At 41.1% G+C, this 22,003-nt stretch overlaps 4 protein-coding genes across 5 annotated transcripts; 1 reads left to right on the plus strand and 3 right to left on the minus strand.

Moving 5' to 3' along the window:
• Window positions 1-850: 850 nt before the first annotated feature.
• LOC135083110 (prolow-density lipoprotein receptor-related protein 1-like) lies at window positions 851-3,283 on the minus strand. The gene is made up of 6 exons (XM_063977876.1): window positions 3,244-3,283; window positions 3,058-3,196; window positions 2,866-2,981; window positions 2,361-2,523; window positions 1,385-1,679; window positions 851-862 (listed from the first exon to the last, which is right to left on the minus strand). Exons 1-6 carry the CDS (start codon window positions 3,281-3,283, stop codon window positions 851-853), a joined length of 765 nt encoding a protein of 254 aa, XP_063833946.1.
• Window positions 3,284-6,284: 3,001 nt separating this feature from the next.
• Window positions 6,285-15,764, minus strand: LOC135083111 (very low-density lipoprotein receptor-like). The gene is made up of 5 exons (XM_063977877.1): window positions 15,071-15,764; window positions 7,244-7,411; window positions 6,964-7,095; window positions 6,697-6,843; window positions 6,285-6,418 (listed from the first exon to the last, which is right to left on the minus strand). The coding sequence occupies exons 1-5, from the start codon at window positions 15,159-15,161 to the stop codon at window positions 6,285-6,287; spliced, it is 672 nt and encodes a 223-aa protein (XP_063833947.1). The 5' UTR covers window positions 15,162-15,764.
• A 62-nt stretch (window positions 15,765-15,826) lies between these two features.
• Window positions 15,827-16,572, plus strand: LOC135082650 (NADH dehydrogenase [ubiquinone] 1 beta subcomplex subunit 3). Of its 2 annotated transcripts, none has more exons than XM_063977444.1 (3): window positions 15,827-15,922; window positions 16,054-16,194; window positions 16,339-16,572. In XM_063977444.1, the coding sequence occupies exons 2-3, from the start codon at window positions 16,064-16,066 to the stop codon at window positions 16,505-16,507; spliced, it is 300 nt and encodes a 99-aa protein (XP_063833514.1). In that variant the 5' UTR covers window positions 15,827-15,922; window positions 16,054-16,063; the 3' UTR covers window positions 16,508-16,572. The 2 variants fall into 2 exon arrangements, with proteins under 2 accessions (XP_063833514.1, XP_063833515.1); XM_063977445.1 differs by having other exon boundaries at window positions 15,834-15,922; window positions 16,057-16,194.
• LOC135082649 (protein Rae1) lies at window positions 16,553-20,564 on the minus strand. Its single transcript, XM_063977443.1, has 8 exons — window positions 20,150-20,564; window positions 19,347-19,439; window positions 19,089-19,166; window positions 18,876-18,971; window positions 18,681-18,752; window positions 18,213-18,488; window positions 17,755-17,961; window positions 16,553-16,987 (listed from the first exon to the last, which is right to left on the minus strand). Exons 1-8 carry the CDS (start codon window positions 20,294-20,296, stop codon window positions 16,904-16,906), a joined length of 1,053 nt encoding a protein of 350 aa, XP_063833513.1. The 5' UTR covers window positions 20,297-20,564; the 3' UTR covers window positions 16,553-16,903.
• Between the last annotated feature and the right edge of the window lie 1,439 nt (window positions 20,565-22,003).

Consider the following 22,003-nt stretch of genomic DNA (forward strand, 5'->3'; position numbering starts at 1 on the left):
TAAAAAAAAATAAAACCGACTCCAAAAAACCTACACTAAAACGTAGAAAAATAATTACTAATTACCTACTTATTTATTAGGACGAATTATTAATATTTATGTAGGTATACCATGATTGATACTTTTGGAGTCGGTGCAGGCACACTTTACATGTTTCATAAACTTGGCACCGACTCCAGAAGTATCAATCATGGTATACCTACATAAATATTAATAATTCGTCCTAATAAATAAGTAGGTAATTAGTAATTATTTTTCTACGGTTTAGTGTAGGTTTTTTGGAGTCGGTTTTATTTTTTTTTATAAAATTTTTTGTTAAATAATAAACTTAAATAGTCGGTTAAATAAACTCGTAACTTGCAATTAATTTAAAATTATTTGTGGAAAACATCAGTTTTAGGCTTTACTTGCTATAATATTATCAAGAGATGAGTGCCATGACTGTGTTAGTACTAAATGTATGGAAGACGAAAACATTGAATTTTTTAATAGATCCCATTTATTCTGTAAGCTATTGTTGATACCGTTGGATAAAGCTCGTGAAGCACTTTTAGGATCAGTAACTAGTTCTGCGCTATCTTGTGTAGTTTTTAATATTATGAAACTTTACCAAATGTATGGAAGCTGGAAACATTGAATATTCGGATAGTTCCAGTTTATTCTGTAACCTATTATTGGTACCGTTAGAAAGAGCTCGTGAAGCACTTTCAGGATCAGTAACCAGTTTTTCGATATCTTGTATAGTTTAGAAATAATCGAGTCAGATCACTTATCGTTTCCACCCTGTATAAATGTACGTGATATGCATTTCATCAAATACGCTGACTCAGCTTTTCGTATCGTGCTCTTGTCATATTTGCAACTAAAAATACAATATTCGGTTAATCAAATCCATATTCAGTTATAATAGGCTATTGTTCGACAAAAAAAAACTAGTCTGTATAATTATTACACCACCAAGGGCGCCATAGTGCGTCCCTGGATGAATCCTTTACTCGTCGTGTAGGAAAGAGAATGTGAATGTTATGACTCTTGATTGATTGCTCTGTCATAGGTGCTTGATGTTCAGTCAGATACAGTTCGCGAGGCGTAAGCTGAGCTTTGCATTTGTGTATTCAGACAGTACAAGTATTAATTTGTTATTAGCTACGAAAGAGTGGCTCCTTCTGACCCAGGTGCAAAAGTTTTTAAAAGACGAGTCATGGTTTTTAAAGCCTGGTCCGTGAGTACGTAGAATCCCGTCCAATGACCCCAAGCTACCCATCCTTATCGCTCGCGCGTAATTATATTGCTGTCGCGACTGTGGGACGGGCGCCCGCAGTGAGTGTGCGAGCTATACAGCAGACTATAGTAGTCCAGTTAGTATAGGATGAGGAAATGGTACCTGCAGGCCTCTAGCGCGCGTGCGTCTTGCGAGCGCGGCGGGGTCGGCGGCGTCGGCGCGGTCGGCGCGGTCGGCGGGGTCGGCGCGGTCGGCGGGGAGGGCGGGGTCGGCGCGCGCGTCCTCGAGCGTGTCGAGGTAGGCGTCGGCCCAGTGCAGGCGGCGCGCGGCCGCGTCCAGCGCCAGCGCGCCCGGGTACACCAGCTTGTGGCGCACCAGCGCCGCGCGCGCGCCGCCCCACATGCGCGCCGTCTCCACCGCCGGCTCGGAGCTCCCCCACACGCACCAGTACATGCGCCTGCGACCACAAGTGACGTCAGCCGCGCTCGCTCGTGCGCCATTCAAACTTTGTTCGCACTAGTCGAGTAATTTAGTAGTTAAACGTGTCCGAACACCAAAAATTTAGACCAGTAGGTTACTAAATCGTCGAACCAATCCATTTTGTTCTATTTTGACAGGCGGGTAGCACCTGCTTACTACGCGTCCCTGCTTTTTTTAAATCTAGTAATTTTTAATTTTTCAGCCAGGGTCACTCAAGATTCTTTCTTAGTAAAATTGTAACCTTTTTTGACATATCCAAGACCTGACCATATTTAAAAAGAAAAAGAAGACTTTGACATTATAGCGTCATTCTTGACAATGCGTTAGGGGTGGTAAGCATTGTGATTGAAACTTGAACAGGTGGCCTGACGTTACGGCACCGCCTATCTTTAAATTCCACGCGAAAATATGGAGGTAATTTAAATATTTAATTTCTCAGCCATTTCTTGATGAATTTCAAAAATAACTTCACCAGCTTTTTAGTTCTCGTCTATATTTTAATCCCATTCAGTGAAATCTAATCTTTTCAACATCACGAAACTTGTCCATTACTTGTAAATTGTACTCGATTAAAGTGCGACAACAGTATTTTGTCAATAGCGACTAGTTCAGTTACTCAAGGCTCGTAGTAGTTGAGTGGTATAATGCACACACGCACCCGCGCGCCGGGTCGAGCGCCAGGCCGTGCAGCTTGGCCAGGCCGGCGTCCAGCAGCAGCCGGCAGCTGTCCAGCGCCGCCGCGCACACGTACAGCGCGCCGCGCTGCTCGTCCACGAAGTACCAGTTGTTGCCCACCCAGTCGATGCGCAGGTGGCTCACGGCTGCGGGGAACCACTCGTGAGTCTCGGTCGTCGAGTAAACAAACAAATCATTCATTTGACCACGTCGCAATCGTAAAACGGCCGATTGGAGTTGTGCTTCGAAACGGACTACTATGCCGAGAGGTCTCGAGTGCAATTCCCGGCTGGGAAGAAATTGATATGATGGATTTTAATTTCCGTGACGGGTCTGAGTGTTACTATGTATAATATGTATGTATTTAAAAAAATATACAAGTAGTATATCCGTTAAGCTAGCACCCACAACACAAGCATATTAGTTGCTCACTTTGGGGCTAGGTGGTGCTGTATGGAATTGTTCAAAGATATTAATTTATACGTCACCGTCGAGGTTGGGGAAGAGCGTGGGCGAGGGCAGCGTGACGCGCGCGGTCAGGTCGTCGGCGCGCGCGCACACCAGCGCCGAGCGGCTCAGGTTGTGGTGCACGTAGCAGATGCTCCTGGAACCAGAGCGAGTCCTTTAGCTCCCGCTAAGTGTCGACGCGTCACCTGTGACGTCACGTGGGGCCGCCGCACCTGTTGGAGTAGTGGAAGTCGATGGCGCGCACGTTGAGCGCGTCGAGCGAGTGGCGCGCGGCGGCGGCGCGGCCCGGCCACGCGCGCTGCACGCCGCGCTCCGTCACCACGATCAGCGACAGCGGCTCGTCCGGCGGGTCTGCGGGCACACGAGTTAGGCTCTTTTCACACGTCCCGGTTGCCGGCTAACCGGCGCCGGGTACCCGGTCGTGAAGTGTATGGGCATGCCGGATTAATTACGCCGGAACATGTGAAAGCTACGTACCATGCCCATACACTTCACCACCGGATACCCGGCGCCGGTTAGCCGGCAACCGGGACGTGTGAAAAGGGCCTTAGAGTAGGCGCACACCGTTGATTTTTAGTTGGCCGATAGTTTAGTCGGGCATTTGATCAGTATGGGCATGTATGGGAGTGCGCACACTACGCCGATTCGATTTGGCCGATTCTTCATACAATTTAAAATCGGGCACAACTTTTATAATACACCCACAAAGTTAATATTCCTAGCGGAATACAGCAACAAAGAACTGAGCGAGCGAGATGTCACTAGCAGCAACACTGTGTGATAAAAACAGATTCGTGATGCTGTCGCCGTCACGTCAAACAGAACTCTTTATTGTAACTATTTGACAGTTCGTTAACACTTATTGGCACGCTCAAAATTTGAACTCTGAGATATTTTAAGATTTTCCGTTAGTTAAATCGTGGATGTTTACGAGAGATAGTGCTTCAGAAACATAGTGATTGGTTCAGTGATTGATTTATTGTTGAAAACAATGAAATAATCCTGACAGGGAATCATCCAAAATCGGTTTCGTTTGACAGCTCGTGATTGTTGCTATTCCGAAGAAATATTAATTAACTTTATGGTCACACCCCGCTCCGGCGACTTGTGAGTTGTACTCACCGTTGATGGCGGCGCAGGTCAGGCGGTCCGGCCGCAGCGTGTAGCCGGGGACGCAGCTGGAAAACGAACTTCGTTAATGTTCTGCAGTAAGACTATCCGGATCTAGATAATATTTGTTAGTTGGTTAATGATTAAAATGTTTTACATAAGATTCGTATGTACAAGAGTGGTTATCATATAGATTTGTTATTATATGGATTGGAAAACTTCACTGACCTGCACGAGAACGATCCCACCGTGTTGTGGCAGAGCTGGGCGCAATACCTGTCGGAGGCGCACTCATCGGTATCTGAAAAACGATATCGTCATCTTTGTGCCATAATAGTAAACAAGGTTTGCGCTTCATTAGGTGAAACTGACACAGGGAATTTAAGATCTCTTAAATAAGTGCAAATGGGAGACGCTAGCAAGTTATAGACTATCGTCTCGAAGTGACATTACCAAAGACTTTAATACATTACAATTTATTATTATTATTATGTACACACACACAGTTTTGTTTTTTAAATATTATCCTTTTATTTATAAATATCTTATCACATCTTTTCTACTTCGTCTTTATCGTATATTTTCTACTACGTGTGTATTTACACTTAAAATTTATACGCGCACTATTATTATTATTTATGTACAGGGTGACTTTTGTATCAGTATCCAAATTTTTTCCTGACATTAGGTATCGTTTATAGATGACATTTTTAATAAAAAATAGGTAGGTCAAATTTTAACATCAACTATTTTTTTCCTAACCAATTAATCACGTAGTGTGGTTACCGCGCTTAGCGCGTAAACATTTTGCGGGAGAGCTGTACCTCTATTACGAAAAACTTTCGAGTTCGTTTCGTTTGCGTATTCAAAGTGCCATCGAAAAATTTTGTATGAAAAATTAAACAGCGCCCCCTAGGGCGGCTATAATATAGGGGGCGCTGTTTAATTTTTCATACAAAATTTTTCGATGGCACTTTGAATACGCAAACGAAACGAACTCGAAAGTTTTTCGTAATAGAGGTACTGGTCGAGCGGAGAGCTGGCAACGTGTGGCAACGCTCGACCGGCCGCGGCCGGCCTGGCCGCGCGCGCGGCGCTTCAATCAGTCGCCCGCGCAACCCATTACGAGACGCGCGTATCACTGCGCGCGCCGATCGTTCCGTCGCGCGGTCATCGTAACGATGTATTCGCAGCGCGAGTGTTATGAAATGATTCGGTGCTACATTTTAAGTGGAGAGAGTTTGAACCGGGCCCAGAGGAATACCTCGACTTCGTAACCAAGGACTAAACCCAACAGTGCCAAACCGGTGAACGATTTTAGCGGCAAACTGAAGCGAGATCCGCGAGCAAGTAGGTAAGTACCTACACGAGACGCGAAGTGCGAAATGACACTGTAGTTTTAAATAAACTCAAAGACAATGTACAAAAGCGTGCAAGTCTGTCTGGAGAAAAATGGTATGCACTTTGGGCAATTATTAAAATAACTACTCATAATTTGTTAGTTTGTTGTTAGGTTAGGTAGGTTTGGTAAGCAATCTCAATTATTGCACATGAAAATAACGATAAATACCCCCGAATAGGTACACAAGAAAAGTAGTGTTACCGCTCTCGGTGATTTTATTTTCTTTTTGATAGCGTAATTATTGTCGTAGGTATTTAATTTTTCTACCATAAATTAGTAAGTCTGTTTAATTAAAACTAATTACCACTTTGAAATCTTTTGCATTTTGACGGTCCTAAGCCCGTGAAAGTATGAAGGGAAAATCGACAACTTATAAATCGTATCGCAATGAATGAAATGCGGCGCGGGCAGGCGCGTACGTGTGTGCGTGCGTAAGCGAGTGAGCCGTGACCACGGTGTAAGTGTTTTTTCAGACTGTTTCTGGGTGCTTTATTTTGACATTTTTGTACTGGACGATACAAAAATAAAAAATACGTGTTTTGTCTTTCGCTTCATAGATTATTATATTAAAATTTGGATACTGATACAAAAGTCACCCTGTATGTATATTTTATGCAGTATAGGTTAGTGTCCGTGACTCCCACTCGGCATGGGGCACACTGAAAACCAGCGTCGTGGCCTCCCTCACCGGGGGCCACGGCATATGCGAGTAGGGTCCCATTGCGATGGGCATCGCTGTGCGACAGGGTGGCACTGCTTAGTTTACTTGCTCTTTCATTGTATGTTTTATGTCACCTCTGTCTTATTTGCTTTTTTTTATTTTACCTCTTTTGTGATGTCCATGGCAATAAATGTTTCTTTCTTTCTTTCTTTCAAAGTGATTTCGAAATGAAATAGCCTGTAATGAATCGTGGATGTTTAGAGTAATTAAGGAGCAGTGCACCGACCGACGCAGCGTGTGTCGCGCGGCTCGTGGCCGGGCGCGCAGTAGCACGCCGCGCCCGCGTGCGTGGGCCGGCAGCCCAGCGCGCAGCCCAGCGAGCCGCACACGCTCGACGTGACTGCAACAACAAACGCCGCGCTTTACTGGACCGTAGCATTACTTAACCACACGTCCTGTACCTGAAACTAAGCTAGGAAAGATCAAAGAATGAAGTATTCTATTCTATTTATATGGATGGATGCTCGAGTGCCACAATATTACCTTTTAGGATGCTTCCAAAAAGACCAAAAAGAAGCGCTAAGTTAGTATCAGATATTATCTGTGTTTTATGCGAGCATTCAATAGCAGGTGTTTGTTGTGTCTTCTCGTATAATATATACAATGTAGGGTACGCACAGTTGTCGCAGATGTCCCACTCGTCGGAGTCGTCGTGGCAGTCGCGGCGGCCGTCGCAGAAGCGCTCCACGGGCACGCAGTCGAAGCGGCCGTCGCGCGGCGTGGCGCAGCGCGCCGAGTTGCCCTCGCACTTGAAGTCCTGGTTGCCTGCGAAGTGACATCGTTTTATCAATTTTTACCCGCTACAAACGATGTCAGGGGAAACGTTTTGAAAGAAAGCCAGGAAGAGAAGGCGAGGACGGTGAGGGGGCGGAGGGGGGTACGCACACATGTAGACGTCCTCGTCGGAGGTGTCGGTGGGCCCGCAGTCCACGTCGCCGTCGCAGCGCCAGCTGGCGGCGATGCACAGGCCGCTGCGCACGCAGCGGAACTGCCCCGGGCCGCACGTCGCGTTGTAAGCTACGAGATATTGTTTTATAATTAATTAAATAATTTCGCAGAATAACTTGATTTCTTTCAGCTCTACACAGACGGAAGGTCCGATAATGCGAGTCCGATTTCTTAAATCATCAAATATTGTATAGGTAAAATAGTAGTGTGCACTGACTGCAGTCCATCTCGTCGGAGGCGTCGGGGCAGTGCGCGCGCAGGTCGCAGCGCCAGGCGGCGGGCACGCAGCGCGACGCGTCGGCGCAGCGGAACTCGTCGGGCCCGCACGTCACCATGCTCAGCCCGCCCTCGCCCGCGGAGTTCGTCGCATCCTCGCCCGGTGTTCCTGGATGACATTTTGCACCTTATTAACATGTGCCAACTGACTGGGAATGCCAGGGCAAGCAAGCACGAGCCGATAAGAAAATCGGGCCCGTCAACAAAACCTGTTACAATCGTTTGTGATGGCACTGAGTAGATCAGCCCGCAGTTCAGTTTGTTTTTAGGGTTCCCTAGCCAAATGGCAAAAAACGGAACCCTTATAGATTCGTCATGTCTGTCTGTCGAAACTATAAGAGCTATTACTGTTGAAACTTGGTATGTAGATGTATTCTGTGAACCGCATTAAGATTTTCATACAAAAATTTTTGAGAGTCCCCATACTAAGAACTGAAGCATTTTTTTTTTATCAAACCCATACGTGTGTATGGATCTATGGATAGGACTCCAAAAATTATGTTGAGGTTTCTAGTGTCATTTTTTTCTAAACTGAATAGTTTAGGAGAGAGACTCGTCCAAAGTGGTAAAATGAGTGTACCCCATCCCTCTAACTTCTAAAATAAGAGAATAATAAAAGTAAAAAAAATATGTGATGTACATTACCATGAAAACGTCCAACGAAAATTGGTTCGAACGAGATCTAGTGAGTAGTTTTATTTTATTTTAAAACTTCTACTACTTTCCTCATGAACGCGTAGAGGTATTAAATTGTAATTCATAACAAATACTGATAGCATATTTAAGCTGTAACAAAATCAAAGTTATATACCTACAGGTTTGTACGGAACCCTCGGTGCGCGAGTCCGGCTCACACTTGGTCGGTTTCTTCCGTTTCCTTGAATGCAGGGGCCCAAAAATATGTGGTAGAAAAGAGAAAGAAAGCGAAATAAATGAATGTAGTACATACAGCCCATTGTTTTTTTGTAGCTACCCAGTGTAAACCTATTCACTCTAGCTGTCAAGTGTCAACCACAGCTCAAGCAGAGGCCCAGGGCCGCGAGGAGAAAACTTCTGTATTAAAGAGCTGGAGGAGGGGATTGGGAGTCCCCTCGAAGCCGGAGCTGCGGACGTATGTCCAGTTAGGATAATGACTCGCGGCTCCGTGTCATTGGGTCAGTGACACCGTCATCGGGTTTTAGTAGGTAGTCCAGGCACTTCGGCCAGTGGGTGAAGTGTAAAGCATTTTTTCCAGTCAAAGACAGTTACAGAAAAGGTCTAGACAAGTGGCACTTTTTCATCGAATCGAAAATCAAATCCGTTGAAACTCCATACAAAAAAATTGGCCAAGTGCGTGTCGTGGCACGTGCAGTGTAGGGTTCCGTGGTTGTCCGTCGTTAACATAATATTTTCGGAAGCAAGCTTTCCTTGAAAGTTCATGAAAAGCAGTATTATTAATTACGAATTTTTCCAGATTTTCCAAGCCAACAGTTGACCGATTTTAGCGTGAGTGGTGTCGTTAGATTCGCCTTAATCGTGAGAGTGACACTGGCTATATTAAAGTTGGAAAAAATCAAAATGGCGGATTTTAGGTGCCATAATGTCTTAAAAAAAATTTTTTTTCTCTAAAATTTATCGAGTGGGGTATCAAAATAAAGGGCTTTTTAAGTAGTTTACAAAAATGCACGTTATTTTATAGACGCCCTACTCGAACAAAAATTGGCACTTTATTTAAACTTTAATAATTTACAAACAGATCCCTAAATGGAAAAATAGTCTTAGAATCCCCTAAACCATTTTAAAAGACCTATCAAACGATACCCCACACGATAGGGTAGAAGTTGAAAAAAAAATTGATCCCCACTTTACATGTAGGGGAGTTATCCTAAAAAAATAAAATATTTTACCGTTAAGTCGGCGTGATTAATATAGTACATACCCCCACAAAATTACAGCTCTCTCGTGCCAATAGTTTCCAAGCAAAATCTTGGACGGACAGACAGACAGACATATCGAAACTATAAGTACGTAACCCTAAAAAGGCTTTTCGACCATTTTTCGACATAAAAACTGTCACATTTTGCATTTTGTCTAGGTGGGCTAATTTATTTTTATGTTGTCCGAGTACCTACACTAATTCTATGACTTCAGTAAACCCGTTGAAAATCAGTTGTGAACTTGTGAGACATGTCGTCCCTGTCCCTGGCGGTCTCGATATTATGTAAGATACATAAGTATTTTAATAGTAACCATAAGTCTTGAATTTTGAGATAGTTCGAGTGCACCCAGTGATAATAAGTATCAAGGGTCAGAGCCGCCGACCGCGCCCGCCCGTCTTACCGCAAGCAAGTTACGTAATGCTACAGAATAATAATGGATGGTATTTAATAGGATAGGTACCTATTCATAATTACTTTGATGCAACTTCAAAAACACTCACCTATTAAAGGAGGTTCTCCGTTTTTTTGTATGTTTATTACTTCAATATTTATAACCGATCTGAAATCGAATCAAAATTATACTAATACCTCCAAAAATAATACAAAAATCTATATTTCAGTTCTTTTTCAGGTTCAGTCTGAATCTAGTTAGTTTATTTTTGAAATCTAGAATGTGTCATCCAAGTGTGTGGTGATATAAGGTGCGCTGTTCTATTTTAACACTACTATTCATCTGGTAAGTATTACTAGCGATTAAAATAATCTTTGAAACTTTGAATCAAGTAAACGAAATTTTTTGACTTTTCAGTAGTTTATTGGGTACTAGAATAAATAGCTCCATTCAATGATCTGCTAATCGTCATTGGTAACAATACATAATTTGGCATGATTATTTTGTATACAAACCATAAAAGATAATACAATTATACCTAGATTTAAATAATTAATCAATAAAAATAGCTACGACAATGTGTTGTTGTCTGTTTTAAAGTTCACTAAAATATCAAATAAATGGTTTAACATTAATGCAATAAAAAGTTGGAGATAATTAACAAGCCATTGAACTATCCCACGGGGCCACGTGCCCCGTGAGGCAGGGCGACCTTGGCCGTGCCACGGGTCACGGCCGCGCCAAAAGCCGGCGGAACAACACTAAGTGTTGTACCCTCCATACAATATCTGTCGTTGTTATCTGTTACACTTTACACTGAACCACAGATAAACTGAAGTAATAATCGCCGAACCGCTGACAATTTTTACCCACAACGTGAAACTTTTGACCTGCATGACCTGATGGAGAGTGCTGCTGACACGTGCTGATTAGACCGACTATGGAAGCGAACTTCACCCAATACTCATAAGTATACCTTTTTTGATTTTTAATATTTGACGTGACCTATAATCCTGTAATATTAGAGGATTTTCTTTTAAGCTGTTTCACCTATCCACGTCAATTTTGCGATTATTTCGCGAGCGACATAGATTTTGCTCCTTTTCTCCCCATGGCAAGGCAGTTGGTTGGTAGGTACTTGGCACCCACCGGGACGACGACTAAATCAAATTAATCAATTTAGCCATAGGCCGGCCGGTTGCGTTCGCGCAGGAAGTCTGTTCCTTGATGATCTTAAAGCTTAACCCGTCGATACTTGAGCGAGTGTTTTGTGCAGTTACGACTTAACTACGATATACTTATAAAAACACCATTAATTCAGTTCAGACCCGTGGCCACCATGGGTCTCCAGAGTAATTAGTTCTCAAAAAACATTTCTTTCCTTAAAAGCTTAATCTTGTCTTGATTATCAAAAACACAACAAAAAAAAAATTATCGCCAGGCAGAGCAGAAATGATGTAGGTTATTATTACACGCCACTCATTAAAAACAAAACCAAATTAAAGAACTTATCCTATAGTAAATTGTAGCTCAGTTAAAAACTTGTATCCTACTAATATTATAGGTAAATGCGAAAGTTTGGATGTCTGGATGTTTGTTATTCTTTCACGCAAAAACTACTGAACGGATTTTGTTGAAACTTTACAGTATTATTGTTTACAACCCAGAATAACATATAAGCTATAATTTATGACGATATGTGACCAACTAAATTTCAATAAATAAATAAGACGTGGGTAAAAAGCGCCATCTATCGTCATTGGTTAAAATATTCAGCGCTGGACAAAAAATTTTGATGTTCGGAAATTATTCATGCGGGGGAAGCAGTGAAACGCCGTCTACAACATCATTAGTAATTAAACGAGGTCCACGCATACGAAGTCGCGGGCGGCCGCTAGTACTAAATATTTATGTAAAGTAGACCCACTGACGAGTATAAGTTCAATACTCGTTCGTTATTGACTTCGCTGAAAAAACAAATTAAGATTTATATAGGAGGTACGGAACCCTAAAAGCAAATTAATCTAAGCTAAGAGCTACTAACAACAGCAGAGGAATTATGATTGATCGAATTCGAGCTCAATTGGTCTCGAGATGTTTTTCAACAAGTTTTCAACGAATGTTTCACATCACGATGAACGTCATAGTAAATTACATACCCACATTAGTATCTATCTACGCTTGCACTTTGACAAGACAACATGATAACGTATTATGTTGTTCGTCTTCCACGCAAGACTTCTATTATACACGTACGTAGAGCATGAACTTGCTAGTAAGTAGGTAATTTGCAATGATAGCGAATTATATTCAACCAAAACTACTTCCAATTTGAAAATCGTTAAGTGCGAAGGTTTTTCTGAACATAGGTACCATATTATTTATCAATAAAGTAATTATAATTTAATTCGCCATCGTATAGTAGGTACATACATATAATAATAATGAAGGTAATACATTTATTGTATCTGGCCATATCTGTCGGACTGCATAGTTTAAGGCATAGTTACTACAGCTGTGCGCTGGGTGCAGCAGTGTTTGCACGTGATCGATCGGGCGCGTCCCTGCGCGGCGCCAGGCGCGGTGCTCAGCTCAGACCACTGGCCTCCGCCTCCGTCTAATGCACTCCGGGATTACTCTACAAATAATTTCATTTCAATTTGAAAAGCTTACGCAGCATTTAATTGGCACCTGCATTTATTTCGTATCTAAGAAGTATTCACTTCTATTTTACATTGCAGTTATAAACACAAATGAAACGCACTCTTACCCATTTACTGCAGTAAACGGCCAAAGTAGCCCTCCTAAGTAAAATGCAAGGTTTAGTGATTTTTCTTAATACAACGGTATTCAGTAATAGTCTTCCTAGCTAAATGCGAATCAGATTTTGGGCTACATATTAAAGTTCAGGGAAGCAGTGGTCGGCAGTCGAAAACTTTTCTGCCCCAGCGGACTTCAGCTCTACGAGCTTTAGCAATTCTGCGGGCTACGTCGGTAACTTTGGTTTTTCTGCTAATCTCCTCATCTGATTCATCATCCACGCAAGGAAACTCACGAGTAAAGCACGCTCTATCGCCCTTTGGGTGACCTTGAGCCTTTTTATGAGGACCATAATAAGCGACCACGTCTCTGATCCGTATGTCATCACTGGCAACACACACTGATCAGACTTTTTTCTTGAGACACTGCGGTATTTCGGACGTGAATATTTCGCAAAACTTCCCGAAATTCTCGAATGCTGTCCAGCCAAGTTGGAATCGGCATTTTAGCTCTTTTTCTCAGTCTCCAACCTTCAGAGGAGTGGGTGCAACCCGAACATTTGTCATGTTTTTTGTCTTGTCCTTGTTCATTGTGACACCCACTTGTTGAGAGGCTCTACTGAGGCAACTGAGGCCTTTGTCTGTGCCCAGATCTTCCAACTTCCAAGGTCTCAGAGATATGACTGGATAGGTTTTGAGCCCTGACCCTTGAGGCGGACCGATATTGTGGCGTTTTTGTACAAGCCATTCAACACTATGTATTGATAGTCAATTTGACAACGTTGGGAGACTGCAGGTCTGCCCAGGTCTCAATCGAATGGAAGGCTTTTTCTTAGTCCGTAAGCGCCAAGCAAATTGTTGATTATACTCCTCGGTCTTCTGTATAGTCTACGGTGCAAAAACCTTTTCGGAAACCGGTTTCGATTAAAGAGACTGGAATTCGTCGAGCTTGCGAGCAGGACGATTCGTAATAAACTCTCGAAAACCGCTTGTAGACATGGCCCAGAAGTGAGATGGGTCTATAATTCTTCAACAAGGTTTTGTCGTCTTTTTAGAAGAATAATCTCATGCTGTGGGCGTTTTTCCCTCAAGGATGACGGAATCGAACAGCTTCTGAAGAGGCTTAGTACCAGCGTTGTTTCAGCTGTATGAGAGCCATTCTAATCTCGTACAGATTGACGTCCAGGATATCTTCGGTATAGTATCGGGTCAATCTATCTCTTGGGTCTTCGACTAGATTTGTGACAGGTATACGTAAGTATAATTGTCCGTTCCTTCCAATGTAGGTGTCAGGCCTCGACGTAATGGCTATGCCATCCTAGGTCTTCAGCTTCTATTTACATGACCAAAATCCAATCAATATCTACTTAATAGTAGATTGGATTGGATTGGATTTTGATTTGGATAGGCACATTCATCATACGTTTGTTGACAGTTTATTATTATGATTCATCCTGTCTGCATGAGCGGCGTGCAGTAACATCAGGGGCAGCCGCCGGCTCCTGGGAGCGGAGCGTGCGCGCGCGCCGTCCGGCTCGGGTTACGTTCCGCGCCGGAGCTTCGCATGCGTTGTACGACCAAACAAACATATATACTTACTGTCTCATAAATTATTTGGATTACTTTAAAAAAATTATAGAACACTTTTACATTTTGTAACCATGTGGATGTTAGAACAGAGTTTGTGCAATGAACCTTTTTTTGTTCATTGCACAAACTCTGTTGTGCTATGAAAATATCTTTCCTGAGTTTCGGTCCGTCACAGAAAATCTTTTTCGTACGCGTGTTCTTCCAAAAACCGGGACAAAAACTATCCCGTTTTTCTGGGTTCAGTGGTTTATGAGTGAAAGTTTAGCATTTGAAACATCAATCGACCCTCTCCTCACCAACTACCATTAGTACCTACTTAATATACATTTTAAATACCAACATTAAATTTAATCAATAATTCATGACAAGGATAATTTTCTGTTAAGTTTTATCATAGTTTCCATTCATCATTCAAAATAATTACTTACTATGTAGGTATGTATGTATATTATCTAAATTGGTGTCATGTTTGTGAAATTATAAATAATAATTATTAAACAAAAGCACAGAGGTATTATTACCCACATTCATTTTATTCAGATAAACATAATTATTCAGATAAGACCTTACATTACTGAAAAAATAAATCAATAATTACCTACTTCTGTGATTAATTAATTAATATTGAACATAGACAAGAAAAATAATGAAACAAAACAAAATTATTAATTAGTGACAAAAAGTAACAATTAATTAAACGAACTGATAGTTAAGTCACCCTCGGAACCAACTTAAGGTTGCTCACGTGTTGCTCCGGGCACTGGAGTCCGAACAATCTTTAGTGTACGGAGCCACTTCTCTTATCTTTCAATTGATGACAGTGCCAACATTCTTCAGGTTTTTACCTTAGAGATATTGGTATTTCACTAAGCCTGTGAAGTGGATAACTACAATGGGCTACTTAATATAATAAATGCATCCCTTGTTGTTTTTGGTTGCTCATTTATGCAATTTTTAACAGCAGACAGGTGAAATATTATGGCATTTCTGCAATATAAAAATCTACTAGCCAAATAGCAGCTACATCTACTCCCACTCTACACCAGTAGTAGTACATGTTGTGTAATAACTTCATACCGAAAGGGAACCAGGTCTCCGCGACTACTCACCAGCCTGCGGGAGCGGGAGCGCGGAGCCGGCGCTGTCGGCGCGGGCCGCGCTCAGCGCCGCCGCCAGCGCGCACCACGCAGCCACGCTCATGCTCGCGAGCCCTCGCCGCTCACCATCGCACCACCGGCCGCTTCGTCCAACACACCCCTTCTATTTATACATAACGCAAATTAATACACGCAGGATGCCCTCGAGTTATTTCCACTTTTAATTTGTATCAATTAAAACTATGGGGCGAACCGTTGATTGTTGAGCACGCGAAATTTAGATTTAGATCTGTAATCCGACTTGAAAACGCAGATGGACGATGAAAAAGACGCTATTCTTTTTTCAGAATCCTGTTTTATCACTAAAAAGAACGCTATACGAGCACCCGCGCCGCCTCTGTACCGCAGATAAACAACAAAGCAGAAGCTGTTTTTGTTTTCACTCCCTCGCTCGTCCTCCCCTGCATCTTGTTTCGGAGCTTCGACACTTAGCCGAGGTTAAATGCTTACTGTATATTAACTCTTATTTCATAGATATAGAGTTTAATTTAGCATACCATTATTATTATTATTGTTCGTTAAAAAGCGCTTGCTGAAAATAGTTATGTAATAAAAGCAATAATTTTTAAATGGTGATTAGTCTTTTTTTTCGTTTAATTCCACTCGAATATTCGATTATGGATGCAACTATTTTGATAGAACTTTTCCATACGTCAATTGGCTAAATACTGGCAATTCAAGCTTCAATTCAATTTTTTTTGTGATGTCAAATTTGTCAACAAAAATCAAGTGACAACTGACTGACAGATAGTTTTTATTAGAGTAAAAATTCACGTAGTTATAACTAATTAATTTAGATAACAGGTAAATAATGTTTCCAAGGTATTTCATGTTAAAACAGTTAAAATGAATGTCTTTACTTAGTCAGAATTTTAATGTTATGTAACAGATTTTGAGGTTATGATATTGTTATTGGATTTTCATTTCTTATTCAGCAGTATAACAATGGGTGGACACGGACACGAGCCCCCATACAAGATCCCTCATTATTCCCAATTTCAAATCAAAGGGATCCCACAGCTTGAGGAGCTCGAGAAGGCACTCGCTCAGAAAGGACTTCGCGACCCATGGATTAGGTATTTTCGTTGAATTTAGTTATTCTCTGACTATAAACTTCATTTTAACTCGTAGGTAGTTTAAAGCTTCATCTAATTCTCATATTATGTTGATTTCGATCACTACCTTCCTTGCACAAAAAATTTAGTTTTCATCTGTTTTAGGAATGAGGCGTGGAGGTACCACCCTGGATTTGGAACAAAGTGGGGTCGCGCTCGCAACGTGTTCTTCAGAGGCCTGCCTATTGGCCTGGCTCTGACGGTGGTGACTGTGGCCATGGAAAAGGTTCTTGGTGGCGGTGGCGACCATGGTCATGGCCACGGAGAACATTAGTATCTGATTTATCCTGCTATGTTTAGAGTAATTAAAATGCGCTGATTAAAATGTTACTTTACAAATTGTTTTCTTTTATTTAATTTTAATGACAAACTATACAAATCGTGAATATAGGAAGCAAAATTAGTACAAGGAAGTACAATTATTTTGTATGTTTCAATTCTTATTCTTAACTTATTTCAAATAAAGCACATTCTTATACAATTTATTTCACTTAACAAAAAGTAAATTAATCTGGAAAGAATTGATTCCAGACATCATTCAGAATGAAAACTCATACACAACATTGAATCATGGCCATCAAGGCTATTTAAATGTTTTAGGTGGTGTAATAACAAAACCAAATATTATGTAACTAAATAAATGAATGGAATGAAATTAGGTATATACATTTCATGTAGAGCGTGGCTTCAGGTCCTCGAAGCATGGCCGCAGGAAAATGTAATTCTTCTTAGCTGGGTTAAAGTGTTCATGGCCCTGAAAAAAAATAGATTTTAAACATAAAAAATAATTCTACCCATATTAATATGAAAAAAAAAATACAAACTGCATTTTTCGGTCTACTGAAAAGAAATAAAATGTTTAATACTAACTTCCAATTTATAAATTATACTCCATAATCGTTTATAAGGCAGTGGAAATACAATTCCCATTATACTTTTACTCATAATTGCTCGAAAGTGTTATGCCTGTCAAAGGGTTAACACTTCTTTCTGTCATTTTAATCTATAAAATATTTGTAATTTAAGAAAAGTGAGAGCTTAGTTAATTGTTTGACATAATATGTACTAATTAATTAAATATTTAATCTTTTCCAGCCAAATCAAATCAAATTTCTTTGTTTGCATAATTCCAGGTACATAATTAAGTGGTCATACATAGATTTGGTAGGTTTCACTGAAATAAAGAACTAAACAGGATTAACTTCGAAATCACTTTACTAAACGAAAAAAAATAATTTAAAAACGATGAGAATGATGTTTATGACTCATCATCATCATCATCATTTCAGCCACAGGACGTCCACTGCTGAACATAGGCCTCCCCCAATGACTTCCACATCTCACGGTTGGTAGCGGCCTGCATCCAGCGCCTTCCCGCTACCTTTATCAGTTTATGACTAAAAAGTGAATAATTGTGAAGCCAGAACAATCAATAAAATATTGCTGTAAGCCATGAAAAATGGCAACTTTTAAAAGGAAGAATTTTAGATCAGTTTGAATACGATACAAGTCCCCTCTCACCTTGGACCAGTCGTAGCCGACGGCGTAGGCGAAGATCTGTCCGTTGTGGTTGAAGGCGCACTTGGTGAGCGGCTGGTCCAGCGGCTCCGACGGCTTGAGCTTGGTGCGCGCGTCCTTGTCCCAGAACGAGAACGAGCCGTCCGAGCCCACCGTGGCCAGCGTGCCGTGCGCCGGGTGGAACGCGATGTCGTTCACGGCGTAGATGTCCTGCGCAAGCCAAAGGGAACACTGGCAGACCTGACTGTGTTATCAACTAATATCTAAAATAAAATTCTGTAATACCTATAGATGGTACTCGCATGAATCATCATCATTTCAGCCACAGGACGTCCACTGCTGAACATAGACCTTCCCCGATGATTTCCAGTAGTTTACCAGGATATCCATACCTACTTTTTAGTCACAGCGAGAGGTTCGAGTTTCTGAGTGCTATTTACGAGAAAATGAGTGTCACTCACCTGATAGCCGCCGGTGGTGCCGGTGGACCGGTGGCACTTGAAGGTGAAGTTCTCCTTGGGGTTGGTGGGGTTGACGTACTGGATGGCCACGCGGCCCTCCACGCTGCCCAGCGCGAAGCCGGTGGGCTGCTTGGTCTTCTTGTCGCGGAAGATGGCGATGCAGCGGTGCTGGTGCTTGAGCGGCGACTCCACGCGCTTGAACTCGGCCGGCTTGCCCTCCAGCGTGTACAGGCAGATGCCGCGGTCGGCCGTGCCCACCACCGCCATCGGGTAGTCCTGGCGCAAAACAATACCGACCGAGTTAACACATTTACCCTATTTATAATCTAACCAAAGAAAAAGAATGCCAAATTTTGAGGTATAAATAAACTATGGATTATTTCTGTTTTTGTAGTGTAATTTAGTTAAAATTTCTGATTTCACCTTCACCAAGTAGGTATTTCTATACATATATACATAAGTACTTACAACATCAGCACAATAGCAACGTTCTGACAAATTCATAGTCATCATAGGAACTGAACTTCGGGTATCCCAGAACTGTAAATACAAAACATAAATCATTTAAAGATATCTGAACATAATTAATTGTAAGAATGGGCTAGAATAGGTTCAGGACCCTAACAAAAATGTTATAAAAGTAAAAAAAAATAGTAGGTTAACCTTGAGTGTTTTATCCCAAGAGGCTGTCATGAGACAGGTATAGTTGGGCGCCTTGACCCAATGGCACGTCTTCACTGGTGCGTCATGTGCTGCCACCTGGCGAGAAGAGAGATATTTGTGTTTAATGAAATGTTATCTCATATAACCAGTAAAAAAATAGGCACAAGTAGGTATGTGTATTATGGTAATCAAGCTTTAAAAAGTATGCCTTACCTGCATTGTTTGATTTGCAGCTAGATCCCAGCATTTCACAGTTTTGTCTGTGGAGGCCATAAACACCTTTGAGCCATCCTGCAATATTTACAACATGTAGTGCATCATTCAGACTACGATGTAAAATGAGTCACTAAAAGATAATGTTTTAATAACCAAATTTTTCTTAAGTTTCCTGCCAGAATTTTTTAACTCAAATTGAATTGAATTCAGTAAGTACAAACAATACAACATCTTTTGAAGACATCGGATACTAACATCATGCCATGCTATATCCAGTATTGGTCCGTCCATGCCTTGTGCTGCCTTTGGCACAGTCTTGCCTGATGCCTCCACTTCCCAGCATCTTGCCTGAAATGAGAATAACTACATTATTGATCATATTTTATGACAAACATGGGTCAGAGGGTAGAGTTGGGAATGACTATGTAAAAATTATTTGGCTGAAACGATGTAAAAATTAACTTCTTGTTGCCCAAAGTGGATAACAAAGTATTGTGTTTAAATTATCACTTCACGGGATTTATTGCAACAATATCTTTTTTAACGGTATCTCTTCAGTCTGCCCGCGACCATGAATCGTGCAACCGAGCCAAAATGTAGGGAGGGTAAATATCTTATTTACCGTTAAAAAAAATAGTGTTGCAATAAATCCCGTGAAGTGATAAATTATAGTAAAAATGCAACATAATAGTTTAAAATATTATAAAGTATTGTGTTTTTTACATACCATCAAGTGATAAGACCATACAAAGCACAATAATTTTAATGAAAACAACTTATGATTGCCATATCACACACTAGCTTCGCTGGTGAGATAAGCTGTGCTGTATCTATTTTAACAACTATCTTATTGTATTACCTTTTCTTGCTGAATAATAAACTTTATCTTTGTATTGTATTGTTTGTTTTCTTTGTATCTCTCAAAAAAGCTGTAGAAGTAGGGGCAGGCAGAGAGAAACCCAAATGAGACTCGCGAGGTATAGATTCGAGATCTAGGAAATCAGTTGCAGTAATAAATAACACGGAATGTAGATGTAGGCAGTATGCTCAGCACTCACCCGGCAGTCCCAGCTGCCCGCGATGAGGAAGGTCTGCGGCACGGACGGCGGCGAGAACTCCAGCGCCGACACCGTGTCGTCGGGCGGCGACGTCACTTCCAGGTCCTTGTTGGGGTTGTTGGTCGTGGTGCCCAGTTGGTTGAACATGTTCACTTACTAAATGTTCACAGAAATACTGGCACTTGTATTAAACTCAGTTGCTGCACTTTCGCACGGTACGAAATTAAACAGGTATGTTAGAATCAGAAATTAGGTGGATTCTGGCTAATTTTATCGGTCATACTTAATAATATCACACAGAAATTAAGTTTAAATGCAAATCCGTTGGGTTTTAGCGTTTTAATTTGTGCTATTTGTTGACAGTTTAAATATTTTGGTCAGTTTTGAGGTTATGTTATTTACTTTTTTTTACACAGTAGTTTTTATTTCATTAAGGGTTCATGTGATTTGCACATTTGATTAAAAAACATTAATGATGATATTTTATTAAAAAATAATTTAGAAACAGCAATTTGCTGTGCAATTTTTTGTACTTAGGTTTTTATTTGCTGTATTTTATATTGAAATAACTTTAAAAATATTTTCTGAAATAGAGATGTTGAAAGTGACAATCAATGTGAACCAATGTGAACACAATATATAGATGATCCACGCTGAACTGTCCCACCAAACTCAATGACAGGGGGGCGCTACCATCGTTCAACTATATGGTTTCCAACATGCCAAAAATCGAAACCAGCAATCCGGTATTGACGGTGGCGCCCCGCTGTCAATGTCATGCATAGGACAGTTCAGTATTTTGGAACTATACTACCTACTTGACAATTAGTTTCCTCTTGGTTGGTGGGTTGTTTATAAAAAGATTGCGTTATGCCGGCTCTCCAGTGTGTTTTTTGTTTGGCCCTAAACAATCAACAAAAACATCTCAACATTTAACATTTTTTGTAGGCTTGTAACATTAGTTGAATGCTGACATATTTTTGTTGATTGTGTGGCGAAACACCGGCTGAAAACCCTATAACGTGCTCTGTGTGAAAACCCGGACGGGACTGGACGGGACGAGGCATTAATACGATCCCTTTGCAAATTGATGTGTGCTAGACATGAAGCTAAAGATAAAAATGGAGGGCAGAGTTGGAACAAAAACTTGAGTCAAATACCTACTTATATCTATCTCGCTCTCTGCGGCCCTACCTCTCTTTTTAGTGTGAACTGTAGTATTGCTATCTTCTGATTTAAATCTCCTTGTAAATTCTTCGAAATAGCCAATTCACTAACCAAATCAGAAGTTAAACAAATAAATAATTAATATTTGAAACTAAGATTACCTAGTTAAATAAAAAATCACAAAATTGTCGGCCATTTAGGCTTAATGTGTTGGCGAATCAGGGAATTACAATCCCAATTCCTGGGTAATCGGTACCATGTGGCAACATCGGCCCAATCCGGCCCATCATGGCGGTTGTTTACTATTTTGTTTATTAAGCAGTTAATTTCATTTGAGATTGTTTACAGGAAATAATCATTGTTTTATCACAAGAATTGGTGCAAAATTTTGTAGTGCGTGGTTGCGGTAGTACGTGGTGTCCTGGAAGTGACATAAGATTCCACGCGTAAGTGTTTATTTCGTGATTTCCGACATTGGATCATTGTAAACATTTTTCACATTTTTTACAGTAATTTCTTCCTAAAACGTTTTACCAGTAATTACACTTATCATTTTTAATGATACCTATGTCAAGAAATAAAGATTTTACATTGGTTTCATTGAATTTCAGCAATTTTATATTTTTTGTTTATTTAGAAAGAGCGAGTCTGCCCACAGAGAGCGAGATAGTGATACTTAGTTTGTGC

The sequence above is a fragment of the Ostrinia nubilalis genome, chromosome 22 (genome assembly GCF_963855985.1).
Source record: "Ostrinia nubilalis chromosome 22, ilOstNubi1.1, whole genome shotgun sequence".
Taxonomy (NCBI): Eukaryota; Metazoa; Arthropoda; class Insecta; order Lepidoptera; family Crambidae; genus Ostrinia; species Ostrinia nubilalis.

What these genes read in the sequence shown, in the direction of transcription:
- LOC135083110 (XM_063977876.1), bottom strand. Translation starts at nt 3,283, where the DNA reads ATGCCCATACACTTCACGACCGGGTACCCGGCGCCGGTTA. An exon ending in GACTTCCACTACTCCAACAG is followed by an intron (nt 2,982 to 3,057) that starts GTGCGGCGGCCC and finishes CTCTGGTTCCAG; the next exon opens with GAGCATCTGCTACGTGCACC. An exon ending in GCTCTTCCCCAACCTCGACG is followed by an intron (nt 2,524 to 2,865) that starts GTGACGTATAAA and finishes GGTTCCCCGCAG; the next exon opens with CCGTGAGCCACCTGCGCATC.
- LOC135083111 (XM_063977877.1), bottom strand. Translation starts at nt 15,161, where the DNA reads ATGAGCGTGGCTGCGTGGTGCGCGCTGGCGGCGGCGCTGAGCGCGGCC. An exon ending in GCTCCCGCTCCCGCAGGCTG is followed by an intron (nt 7,412 to 15,070) that starts GTGAGTAGTCGC and finishes AATGTCATCCAG; the next exon opens with GAACACCGGGCGAGGATGCG. An exon ending in GTGGGACATCTGCGACAACT is followed by an intron (nt 6,419 to 6,696) that starts GTGCGTACCCTA and finishes TTGTTGTTGCAG; the next exon opens with TCACGTCGAGCGTGTGCGGC.
- LOC135082650 (XM_063977444.1), top strand. Translation starts at nt 16,064, where the DNA reads ATGGGTGGACACGGACACGAGCCCCCATACAAGATCCCTCATTATTCC. An exon ending in CTTCGCGACCCATGGATTAG is followed by an intron (nt 16,195 to 16,338) that starts GTATTTTCGTTG and finishes CATCTGTTTTAG; the next exon opens with GAATGAGGCGTGGAGGTACC.
- LOC135082649 (XM_063977443.1), bottom strand. Translation starts at nt 20,296, where the DNA reads ATGTTCAACCAACTGGGCACCACGACCAACAACCCCAACAAGGACCTG. An exon ending in CTGCAAATCAAACAATGCAG is followed by an intron (nt 18,972 to 19,088) that starts GTAAGGCATACT and finishes TCTTCTCGCCAG; the next exon opens with GTGGCAGCACATGACGCACC. An exon ending in GCACCACCGGCGGCTATCAG is followed by an intron (nt 17,962 to 18,212) that starts GTGAGTGACACT and finishes TGGCTTGCGCAG; the next exon opens with GACATCTACGCCGTGAACGA.